The sequence below is a fragment of the Tinamus guttatus genome, unplaced genomic scaffold (genome assembly GCF_059628265.1).
Source record: "Tinamus guttatus ecotype Peru unplaced genomic scaffold, ASM5962826v1 Tinamus_guttatus_pri_ptg000180l, whole genome shotgun sequence".
NCBI lineage: Eukaryota > Metazoa > Chordata > Aves > Tinamiformes > Tinamidae > Tinamus > Tinamus guttatus.
The window spans coordinates 3247342-3260135 of NW_028288714.1; the positions used below are offsets into that span (position 1 = coordinate 3247342).

At 36.2% G+C, this 12794-nt stretch overlaps 1 protein-coding gene across 9 annotated transcripts in view; it reads right to left on the reverse strand.

The window, feature by feature from the left end:
• DOCK9 (dedicator of cytokinesis 9) overlaps positions 1–12794 on the reverse strand; it is a 115819-nt gene that overhangs the window by 67533 nt on the left and 35492 nt on the right. For all 9 annotated transcript variants that reach the window (XM_088523339.1, XM_088523334.1, XM_088523337.1 and 6 more), the window contains exons 3-5: positions 7911–8000; positions 6117–6199; positions 3524–3593 (exon numbers count right to left, since the gene is read on the reverse strand). In XM_088523339.1, coding sequence (XP_088379465.1) covers positions 3524–3593; positions 6117–6199; positions 7911–8000 — 243 coding nt within the window. The remainder of the gene's footprint in view (positions 1–3523; positions 3594–6116; positions 6200–7910; positions 8001–12794) is intronic.

Sequence of the window (12794 nt, forward strand, 5' to 3'; positions counted from 1 at the left end):
CATAGCTACAGTTATGATATTATGAAATGCTATAGTGTTTTTTTTTGTTCTTTTTTGTTTAATTAAGGAGCAAGGATGAGCAACTAATTTTTGATCTCATCTAACTTTTGATTGGTAAAAACTTCACCAGATATATATATTCCTCTATGGTGAGCAGGATAATCACACTTTTAGGAAGCTAAATATTAAGCAGGATAACCACACTGAAAAAGGAGAGAGAGAAACTGAAATATTTACATTCTGCATAGATTCAAAGCTTTCTGTGTGTTTTCACTCACTCACTTCTGTAAAAAAAAAAAAAAAAAAAAAAAAAAAAAAAACCAAGCTCATGCTTATCTTTCCTGAAAGTTATTTCTAAATAACTAAAAAAACCCTCTTCAACCAAGAACTCTCCAACCACTTTGCTTTGCCTTCTTGCTTCAAAGGGTTATTTTCTGAAGAATTTAAGGAGAATTGAGTCTTGCATTCTTGAATTTGATCTGTTCTTTTAAATAGTAGAAGTCAAAACTTTCTAAAAAGCACAAGACCAAACTTGACAGTAGTGGCAAATTCCGTATTAGCAGATCTGACACAAGCATCAAACACCGCACGCGCTGCATGGGCCCCCTTTGCAGCTGCCAGTTGCTGGAGCTTAGTAAATCTACACGCAGCCCCATGGGGGTTAGCAATTATTACAGAGCAGCACTCTGGTACCCAAACAAAATGACAGATTTGGAAGTGTCACATTAAGACATCAGCTCAAGTAATGTTGAAGAAAAAACAATATTGCAAAACAGACAATTTTACTACTGTTTCCAGATGAGGTGACCCCTTCTGCCATGACAAAAACGTTAATAAATTAGGACTTGTAGGAGAAGCTTCAATTCTAGAGGAAAAAAACTCCTGATAATTTATTATCTGAACACTCAAAAGTAACTGAGCATCCGACTGAAAACAAAGAGATAAAAACTTCAGCTTCCTTAACTACTTTTTCTGATGCCCTTTCCCCACTAGTAAGAGTTAGAAAGTAGTTAGACATTCCTCCAATATTCCTGTTCTTCCAAAAATGCCAGTCAACTTGCTATGGAAATTAGGCCCAGCGAGGATTACACAGCACCCAACTGCCAGAACCTCCATCCTTGGATTTAGAGTGAGCTCCCCACTCACAAGGCCAGACCTCCAAGGCTGAGAAATAGCCAGCAAATTTTCATATGCCCTGGAGAGTCTCCTTGGTGAAAGGACACTACCTCCTTGTTCCCTGTTTGAAAGTCATTGTCCCCATCACTGTTTCATCATTACCCAGATAACATTTTTTCTTGCACAGCAACCAAGTTATAAAGAAGAAGAAAGAAAACACTGGTTTTCCAAATATGACTCCACCGTTACAAACCCAAGATGATGAGTTACCGTCAGAATTTGGAGCAGAACAGCCAAGGCCTAGCTGCAAATTTCCCAAGTCAACTATACCCACATCATCTGACATGGACAGAAATCCTTCATTATATGTGCTTAAAAAAATTAGGATTTAGCTCTATTAACAATACTCTTGTTTTCCTGTCCAAGTCTCTGAATGTACAAGCATTTCCCATTTCTGTTGAACTGCACAGTGCAACACCGAGCCACTCACCAAGCCCATCAGGCCCAGTGCACTTGGGCCTCACTACACCATTACTGTGAGGAAGAATTCTTGCCTATTGAGATAAAGAAGATTTTTCCAGCCTATCACAAAGGAACACAGAACCCATGGTCATTAACATACAATGTTGACACTGAAATCATACTTCCCATTTCCTACTGATAAGTTAATTTCCCTATTTTTATCATTATCACTGCACATTAGGTTTCATTTTTCTTTTGTTTTTTCTTTCTTTTTAATGGTCTTTTTCACAAACTCAGCTATAAAATTCACTCCAACAGTGATCGTTTCAACAACAAAAAAAATCCTTATCTTGATGCAGTATCCCAGGCTGATTGAAAGTTCCATTTACAGACGTCAACTTAATGGCTCAATAGAACCAATTCACTTTTAAAAAGAGAATTCTCCCCATTTTTACTGGTATAAAAATTAAATTATAACTACTCTTTCCCCAATTTTATCACTTGCCACTATATTTATTTCTATCATTCTCTTCATAAATAAAACCAAACACCAAAGATTTCCCTATATACTTTCTTAGCCTACAGAGTTGGTAGTGGTTGAAGAAAAGCCTCCGACCTTCATTCAGCAGTTTCTACCCAAAGATAATGCTTCTCCTGAGGAAACACTTTTGCCTCTCCACACCTATTAAACTTGCTTTTTTTTTTTCTTAGCATGCTTCTTAATTCTGTTTACATTCTAACAACAGACTTCTTCTCCAGACGTTGTTACTCCAAAAGAAATAATGATGTTGCAACTGTTCCTGTTGCACCAGGAAATTACACAAAATTGAATAGGAAGGCCTTGCTACTTCAATTTCCCAGTTAAAAAAAAAAGTTAAAAAGTACCATCTGATAACAAGCTGTATTTTTTTCAGAGTCTAGCTAATGCTAGTAGGGAAAACCATTAACTGTAGGCATAACTATTTTTCCTAGCAACAACTTCAACTATTTCTTCATTTTATTGTTTTCATGCTTCACTTCACTGTTTTATAAATATTAGAAGGATTTTAACAAAGATATGTGAAATTATTTGCCTAAACATCATAGTATATGTTAATAGCAATGTTGCAGAAAGAGCATTCGTTCAGGAATCCACCTATTCAGACATGCTCTCTGGACTACTTTTTCACAATTAATCCAACAAATACTGTAAAGATCTATTTTTATTCCATATTTCTCAGTTCAGAAAGCAAGGAAATTCAAATAATTATTAAGTGGTAAGAAAATATAAATATCATTTTATTTTAGTTGTTGTCTGTGATGCAAGAGTTCAAGTAGTCTTAAAAAAAATCATGAAAAAGAAAGCCTTGGCATTCAACAATTCTGTGTTTTGAATCAGGGCATGGTAAAAATAACACACATAGCAGAAGCAGCTATTGAAAAACAGTATTTGGCATTTGAAACATACTAGAAAATTACTTGAGGCTACAGACATCTCTAGTTTTCCTAAGACAATAAAAACAACTTCTTCAGGATTTATTTACACTCAGACTGGTACCGAACTGATATGAACTCACACTATATGCTAGGCTGCTATGCGTGCTTGAGCGTCTTTGGAAAAGAAGCATCTCACCATGATTTTACTCAGCCTACTGATTCAAACTACCTGAAATATTTCTCTCTAAAAGTCTACATGGAAACAGTACAAATTAAGATAGATTATTTTAGGGATTATAGCTCACGGATATTTAAACTTCTTCGGCTTCACTTTCTGTCAAAATTTGGTCAACTCACATGACAGACCTTGGCAACACAAGACTATTTGAAAGGAGCTACAGGTTTTTCCACTCATGATGGTCTCTCTTTTTATCTCCTGACACCAACACTTAAACCTAACTTCCAACCTCTTGTAACACAACATTCTTTACTGAAAGCAAGAGAAAGTAAGAAATTGTTATCATCTCACCTCATCTTTATCTGCGTCTTCATCCACTTCATACAAATGAACCGGAAGCTTCTCCAATTTAGTCCCTTTACTAAGAAAGAAAAATATTCTAAAAGACTAGAAATGTTGTGACTAGTTACAGATTTCATAGCTGCAAAAATAAGGAGCTTATTTCCCTAACTGAAGAGGACAAAGAGCAATAATAGTGAACTGAAGCCATGTGTTTTTCATGAAATACATTTCTTATCCTGCACTTCTCCTAATCTGCACACCCTGGCCACAATCCTTTCATTGTTCTCCTCATAGTTGCCCTTACATCTAGCCAGGGAGAACCAAGTGACTTTTCCCCCACACTACATTCGTAATATCTTAGATGCAAGAATTAATACCTGTAGCCAATGGCTCCTTTCAGGACAACACAAACTTAAATTGTTGACTTTCCTTTTGACTAGCAAGGTTTCTGCTAAGTAAAAATCAAGCCCTGGCTTTTAAAAAAACAGCAGTATTTGAGAACTTTTCACAAGGACAGAAAGTTATTTCATATCTAATAGATATAGAACAGTCGGAAAGGATGACACAGAGCTTGCAGAGTTGCAGGATTCAGTGCACTTAAGGCTCTCTCAGATACTTCACATTAAGGATTGCTTCCTTGTAACATTTTGAAATATTTGAAAGATTGCTCTAGCAGACAGTTTAGAAAATATGTAATAGAGTGTGTAGATTAGACTTCTGTTTTGAATCATCCCATGAAAAAAACTGCATTACACATCTGTTCTACCCTTCCCAGTAGAATTGGCATAAGATACAAATCCAAGTCGCACTAGTCCAGCTGGCCTTTGTAAGCGGGGAACTGGTCCATCACTAGGCTTGACAATAAACTAAGCTACCACACCTCCATTTTCCTAGGAGAATGGAGTCAATTCTCATTCTTCCTGTCTTTATTTACACAACACAATATAAAGTAGCTCTTGGGCCACGAGTTATCTTTGGAATGTCCTTCAAGGAATCCCGCTCAGGAAAACACTCCAGAGAGCAAACCATTCAGAAAAGATGAATGAATTTTATGGTGTTTGATATTCACTTTGTAATGAGAAAATGTAGGTAAAAAGGTTTAAAAATGAAAAGGAGCTGAACAGAAAGCTATTTAGAGACTGAATTCTCAGAATTCAGAATGTCATGAAAAAGACAATGTTGTGAAGAAAAATAATTAGGCCAAGACAATGTTTGTTACTACAGCATAGAAAATGTACAAGAAGAAAATTTTACTATGAATGAATAATAACGAAGAAACAGGTTAATTGGTTAGCAGTAAGATGATAGACACATGCTAAAAATGACAAATAGCAATGCAAGATATTATCTGGATTTACAAGGGACTGATTTGGTATGGTAGCGTAAGCTTATTTTTGAAGTTGTTAATTTAAAGGGACATTTCAGAAATGAATGGAAACAAAAGGAAAAAAAAAACCCACACCAACAGTGCAAGCTCCCTCTGATTCATCTTCCTCATTTCTCGCCCTATCAAAAGTTATTAAGACTTCCAGAATGTGAAGAAGTCTTCAGAAGGCATCTCTGTAGTACAAAGAAAATGCAGCAGAGCTTTTCACTAAAGGGAAAAGCATGTCCTATTGAAATCTAATCCCTTAATCATGTTTTGACTAAAACCTCTCTTCCAAAAAATTTGTACAGCTTTTATCACCTACTAATACAAATTTACATATCAATAAAAATCACTTAGAGCACAACAAAACTATATTTTATTAAATACATAACAAGAATTAATATCTGTACTCATTTTTTTTCATATTTATGCTGAAAATGTTTTATTTGCAGTTATATATTTCTTCAAGAACCCTGACAAAAATACATACAATCAGTCAACTGCTTTTAAGTAATTGTGAATTGATACTAGACTTAATCTCTGTAACAAGGATAATCACATGCAATTAAAGAGAGTTGATCCATTTTAAAACGAATCTCACCTCTTGTTTACATTTCTAAACCACCTGTCTGCTTTTTAAGAGCACACATCCTTACGATGCTCAAAACTAATTGTGCCCAATATTCTCAGCTAAGATCCTGTAAAGATTTCTGATTAGGCTTTATTCTCTAGGTTCCTGGAGAAAGAGCTCAAAGTTTCCTTTGGAACTATGAAAATCAACACAAACCAGTATCAGTTTCAACTAAACTTTGCCCTGTTTTAGTTATCCTACTTACTCTTTCATTATCAATAACATCAATTCTCACTCTGACACCTCTGTGAATAGCTAACAGATCTTCCCAGGAAATGATTTAAGTTCATTTTATACCTTCAAGTTCACTGGCATTAAGAGTCCTAAGAGTATCCACAGAGTAGAAAACTTGCCTCGATGTGATCCTGTGCAACATGCTCTAGGTGACCCTGCCTGCGCTGGGAAGGTTGCATTGGATCATCTCTAGATCACCTAGAGATCCTCAACCATTCTGGGATTCTTTAATTCTGTGAGTATTAAACACTGATAAAGAATATTTCAATTTCTACCTTCCATAAATTAACATATTTCTGGAATAGATTTATTTTAAAGTTCCTCCAACAATTCAAAATCCGCATTATGTCAGCAGAAAACATACTCACTTCGGAAGCTGTCGAAAGTCTCCTGAGTAATCTTCATATCGATAGTTAACAACATGCCAGTCTGAATTGTAGGTTTTGATGCACTATTAAAAAAAAAAAAAAAAAAAAGTCAGTATTCCCTAAGTTCACAAAAATCTCCTCCGTTATGGCCATTTATAAACTCCTATGGTAACCTGTTGAATACACACTATGCGTAGAAGAAATGCATCTTCAGACCTAGTTTCTATCAGCTGCTTGCATGAGTTGGCAACGCTCTTGGTTCTGACCAGGATCTTAATTGCTTTGCCTTTGGTATTTGACTGAGCCTTTCAGGCAAAAACATCTTGTCAGTTACAATTCTTGCAGTTCTTGTTTGTATTGTCTACTTTTTCAACTGATACATGTAAAGCTAATCCTTTAGCATCAGAAACATGCATGTTATACAGGTCAGTTGTAATTCTCGGAAAGGTGAGGGAGCTCCAAACATCGTGTTCTATCTATGTTTTGTTCATAATTATAGTTACCCTCAATATCTGTTCTAAGTAATTCTAAGAAAAAATTTGAGGATGTTAGATCAAGGGAGGAACACAATGGGTGAATCACAGAATCACAAGATGGTTGAGGTTGGAAGGGAATCATGAACTTTAAAGAGCTACAGCAGAAGCAACTGCTTGGAAAATAGTGCATTTGTATTTTGAAAGATAATAAAATCTTTTTGAAATATTAGGTGCTCTATTTGTGTATGGCTAAGTCTATTCATATAACATAAAATTTTGTGCCATATAGTTTCTGGCAGTATTTTGTTAGTTTTATGGCTTCCTTTTCCTGAAGCCAAGCTAAAACAGTACTTTCATGTTTTAGCAGTTTGGGTGGAGTACAATGTTATTTTCCGCAATCTTGTCCAGGGCTCAGTGATGTAATTGATTTAACAGCTGCAAGCATGTGGTTTCAATTTAAATATTCACTTAAAGACACCGAAAGCATATGTTCAAATGCAAAATTAACCTCAGTTCCTCTGTTGTAGTACGTGCAGTGTGTTTGTATTCTAACAATGAGTTTTCTGAGTCACATTTTTTTCAGTTCCAGGGCAGTATGACTTTGACTACTAGGCCAATCAAAGGTGATCAATTCAGATGCTTACTGAGTTCACTATTTTCTTGTTTCATAAAAGATATACTTCTACCAGATGATAATGTTGTATTGAAAGACATGAGTTGTTGCAAAAAGCTGTATTACAGTAAGCCATTGAAAACAAAAGAAGCTTTGCCAAATTTTCTAAATTCAACAGGTAATGATAGTAATTCAGCAATCAGGATGAATTTTGCCCTCTACAATTGCTGCCTCTCTTAGGAAGGTACAGTTAGGAATACCTCTGTTCCAGCAAAATGTAAAAGCTTAACTAAGAACAAACATATGAACAATTATGCCATGGAAGAAAATGGCAGGTGGTGAATTTTTAACATAAAAAGGAAAACATGTTGATTCGTTTAGATTCACCGCTGCTCCCAATATTAGTCAAAGGTGTATAACTAAATCATAATGATCCAAGAAAGTCCAAAGCATAAAGCGTTAGAGTGCAGAGAAGCATCTGCAAAAGGCAAATATACAGATGAGGTCCATTCCATCAAACAGTGGAAAAAGTACCAATTGCCTCTGTCAAATAAATGTCAATAAAAAGTCAAACAAACAGCAATGAACAATTAATAATCTTTCAGAGCTTTTTTTTTTTTAAAAAAAAAAAAGTAAATGAAGAAGAAAAAGTAATGCATGTGTAATATTGCTGTCAAGCACAGCAACATATAGTTCCAGCATTACCTCAGTTACAAACAAACTTTGAGCTTCTTTCTCTGCATTTTCAGGAACGGTTGAATGTATGTATCGACTCTGCCGCTTCAATAATGCTGTCTGATAAACATAACAACAGAAAATTAATGAAATTTGTAATTAGAGCAAAGATCATACAATACAGCAACATTCAGCTACATCACTGCAAGCAGGATGGAAACCCAGCTGAAAACATTCTGTGAATACAGTTTAAAACTGCCAATTCAAAATTTATTTTCATTCAGAAAGTACCAATTTGTTCCTTTTTTATATAGTAAGATCAAGGCGATGAGATTGGAATCAGTAAAAATTCCATGCCATAACAAAAAATGTTTTCTTTTATTCTATTGATGTGGCCGAGAAAATACAAATAAAAATAATTTCACCTTGATAACGTGATTCTAATATCTGAAGGTCAACATTTAGGTAGCGCTATTATTACATATAAAAACTATTACTCAAAAAATAAGAAACCCAAAGTAAAATGATGATTTCAAGGGCAGGTCTCAACTTGCAAAAATGAGACTTGCACTGTAAAACCAAAGGTAAGAAAGGCAGCCTTGATTCCTGCATACACTCAAGTGTATCAAAGGACGCTTAATAATCAGCCCTATTCCACGCCAGAGTTTGGAGAAACAACAGAAAAGCTGCCAGAAGGCAGGAAACGTCTCATGACTGTGAAATTCATATATATGCACACTGAATACTGAAGTAAGCATCTAAGTATAAAAGATGGAAACTTGACAGTCTCAGAATTTACTGAAGAGAAAGTGAAAATAACTGCAATGCGATGTAAGTGATTTTGCATCATATGAAAAACACATCTAAACATAAGTCTCACGGCTGGGTCACCAGGTGGACACAAAAGTTTCTGTAGCCTAGGTGGGAGTTTTGAACCCTCACTGGTACAGCAGCACAGGCAACGTTACAGTGCCAGCAAGGATCAGGGAAGAGTGTGAAAAGAAAAATCTCCTCACATAGGGGGCAAGCAGGAATGATATGTGGGGACGTTATGGTAAATTGTCTTCATTGAAAGTTTACTCCACAGAGTGATTTCAGTATTTCTGTTGCTATCAAAGTCTCATCCTGTTATCCGGGGAGCACGTTTGCAGTTATAATATTCAGTACAGTAAGAAAAGAAAAAATTATCATATAATCATGGTGAAGTGGTCCATCTAATCCATCACTCCAATGAAAAGCATCAGTGCTAACTGCTTGGATGGGAGGCGAGGAGAGATCAAAAGCAAAACCTGCAAAAACAAACCCAAATCCCACAGGACCAATACATCTTGTAATACTGGTATAAACTTTTCCCATTTGCCAGAGACTAGCTGTGCCCTTCAGCAAGATATTCATGCATCCTGAAACAGCATTTAAGAATGACGTGTTCTGAATTCTAGGAACGTGTTCCTTATTTTAATCACAAAATTAAAAAGTTATATCAAATCACACTAAGTTTTAAATATTTGTTTTCATAAACACATTGAAGTATACTTGTTTATTAAAAAAAAAAAAAACAATAGATGACACAATATACAGATTCATGATACGACTTAAGAGGTTTTTTTGAATCAAATACCAAAACTAACGCCTCATGCTACATGAATGATTGCTCAGCACCTTGAATATTTATAAACTCCACAGCCAAACCAAGACGGTTCTTTTACTTTTCAATCTCAGGTCAAAAAATGACTCAGCAAACATTATTTGGAAACATCAAACATGGTCTTTAACAGCAAATGAAGCTCATTTTCTGGCCATCAGAAAAACAACCTATTCATTGTATTAGAAAATATTGGTGATTTGCCGAAAAAGGCAAAAACCTGTGATTGCCATACTGCTGTATGCCTGCATATACAGGCCGAAAGCAAAGGGATACGTCCCTCTCAATGGAAGCCAACAGTAAACTCATTCACTGAGGTGAATCTTATCTGAGAGAGGCAATAGACCTTTTCTTCTGCATCATAAAAATAGCAGCTGGGTACCGAGGAGAAACTGCATGTTCAAATTGAAGGAAAAGTTGCAGCCTTAGCTCTGCCACAATTCATTCAGAAAAAGGGCTTTCCTATCCTATTGCTTCCTAAGAGGGGTGGGAGTAGGGAAGAAAAAAGGGAAGACAAATTAAGCAAATCATTTTCCGATATATACGCCAACTGATACTACCAACCAAAACAGTTACAGGGGCAGAGAATATTGGGGGGAAAAGAATTAAGCCAATAAGAGCTAAAGGACAGATAATCTAGATCCTCATCTCAGTCTGAAGCCGTTCAATATTTGAAAGGAAGTTAATTATATTTAACATATATCAAACAGGTAAACATGTTTTGGTTTGTTTCAGATCAGGAACTCATGTGGCATGTCTCAGGTGATTGAGAAAGCCATGAAATCATTAAGTAGGTCCTACACTATAGCAGACTTGAAAAAGCTCAAGTAAAAGTATATAATTCTGCAGTTTCCGCTGCTGTTATCCTGCGACATAGCTGATAATATGGGTGTAAAGTTTTCTTTGCTCTTCCTCAAGTAAAGAGATTATCTTGGTACTGCAGTGGAATCAATTATGAAGCAGAAATGTTTTAATTTGTTCACATTAGTAACTGCTGTAATGCATGCCGCTTCTTTCTCAAGTACACCAGCCATCGGCTGCAGTAATTCAGAAAGCCAGGAAATGTAATGAGTGATAATATCTCTTCATTTGGCGCAATCTCAAAGAAATAATTACTAAAGCAACAAACAATGGGATTTTGAAATACGAGCACGTACATACATATATAGTAAAATCTAAAAGAAAAAAAAAAACAGGAAGCAAACACTAAGATTGTGCAGAAAGTATGTGAAGACAACATCATTTGGACTCTTGTAGCAGCAACATGTTTCATCTTCTGGGGCTTCACTTGCCATTTGATTTATTTGAGCATCAGGAGCTACAGAACGTGCGCCCTGTGTTCTCAGAGATGAAACCCTTCCCACCACTGCACTATCAAACTAAGGAAGCCCAGGATTCCCGGGTGCTGGTACTGCCCCTGCTTTCTGACGGCGCAGTGCCCCGTGCTCAGGTTTCCCTGGAGGGCACGTCAGGAACAGCATTTCCCCGACTCCTGCAGCCAAGGGGTATGGGCTGCTCTAAACCCGCTGGAATTGCGATGGGAATCCTCAGTCTGTGCAGGTCATAATGGCTACAGCTTAAGATGGCCTTTTTCTGTCTCAGGCTCTTTCTGTTTGCCAGGGAGATTCAGTATAACTTAGGATTTGGGAATATTTAGCTAATCTGAAAATAGAGTTTTTGTATTAAGTATCTCAGGCTAGAAGGTGTTTTCCTGCTCTTGGCAGGTTCCAATTATGTTTTACTGATAATATTTACTGATATATACGTAAATATTTTACTGCTGTCAAAATCTGGCATGCAATTTTCTGAGTTATGCTAGCTGATTGTCCCCATGCTTGAGAGGAAAGTAACAGAAAAATGGCCAGGGTTCTTTTAATGCTGAATGTGCTTTTGGCTGATACCAAGGAACTATCAGAAGACATGCAAGCATTTTGTAGTAGTTCTCTGCATACCTAAGTGTATAAACAATCATAAAAATGTGGTATGATAGGCCTTTTTCCAGATTTATACCAATCGCTGCAAAGTAAGAAACAACAAAGTGACGATCTTTAAATTTAAGCAAATGGAAAATTAGCATGTGTTCATTTTTCAAAACAAAAATTTAGTTCTTGAAATGACACACTTGTTTTTGGAGAATAAGGTGCTGATGCCTACATTTCTTTAGCAAAAAAATAATTCCAGATCTTCTGAAGCTTCCAGTGTTTTCTCTAATGGATCAAGGAAGCCTAGGGTTTGCTTCTGAGCAATTCTACTCCTCAAAACAGATCCCATATACACCTATTTCGGAAGCAAAGCCTATAAGTAAATGTAGGTGAGAGACAGAAGCCAACCAACACACAATATTTAAGTCTTTTTACACTTCACTTATGGCCAATCAGCCATGCCCGAGAGCCCTAGTTCTGTTTTCGCCTGTCTACCTCCTTTTTATATTGGTATAGCTACCTTTTTATATTGGTATATATTCTCTGCTCCCTTTCGGTAGTGCTTCAGGATTTTGTGCCACCTGACAAGGTTCTTCTCTTCCTGCTTGGTAAATCTGACAATCACTTAAGAGTGATACTTTAAGATACTTGGTTTCCATTAAGTCTCAGCAGCTACAGGCAATAGAATAGAATAGAATAGAATAGAATAGAATAGAATAGAATAGAATAGAATAGAATAGAATAGTCTCTCTGCTGACGGAACAAAGTCTCTACCAATGTCTATTTTAAAAATTACTTTTTCCACTTTCCAGGCTTTCTAGTGCTCATTGTTGAGTATGAACTGCTAAAATTTCCCCTCCCCCACTCCAGGAAAACTGGAGAGAGAAATATAGGCAAATAATTCAGTGGTCACTTACCCAAGCCATTCTTACTTTGGATGATGTTATATTGAAGTAAATCCCCAAGAAGCAATGACAGAAATTGTTTTAAGAGACAGTCAATAGAGGAAAAGGCATGTGGTATGTTAGGATCATGCCCTTATAGTTGCTAGATACCAGAAGAGACTGATCAGCTGCAATGGCCGTGACAGAAGCTGTATCACAAGGTAATTTCAAAGCTGAAATGCAGCTTTGTTTAGAATACTCAGCTACTACTTTCCCATGCACAAAAAGGACTTCAAAAGAAAAAAGGTCTAGCAACACTCCTTTGAACTTTTTGAATGAAATCTTTGTTGCCTCCAAGAGGAGAATATTAATCGCATGTTAAGATTTTGTTACTTTTTTTCCTACTCACGATGTGTTTTCTTGTAGGATTACTTAGGTTTACTATATTTCTGTAGCATCAGCCATA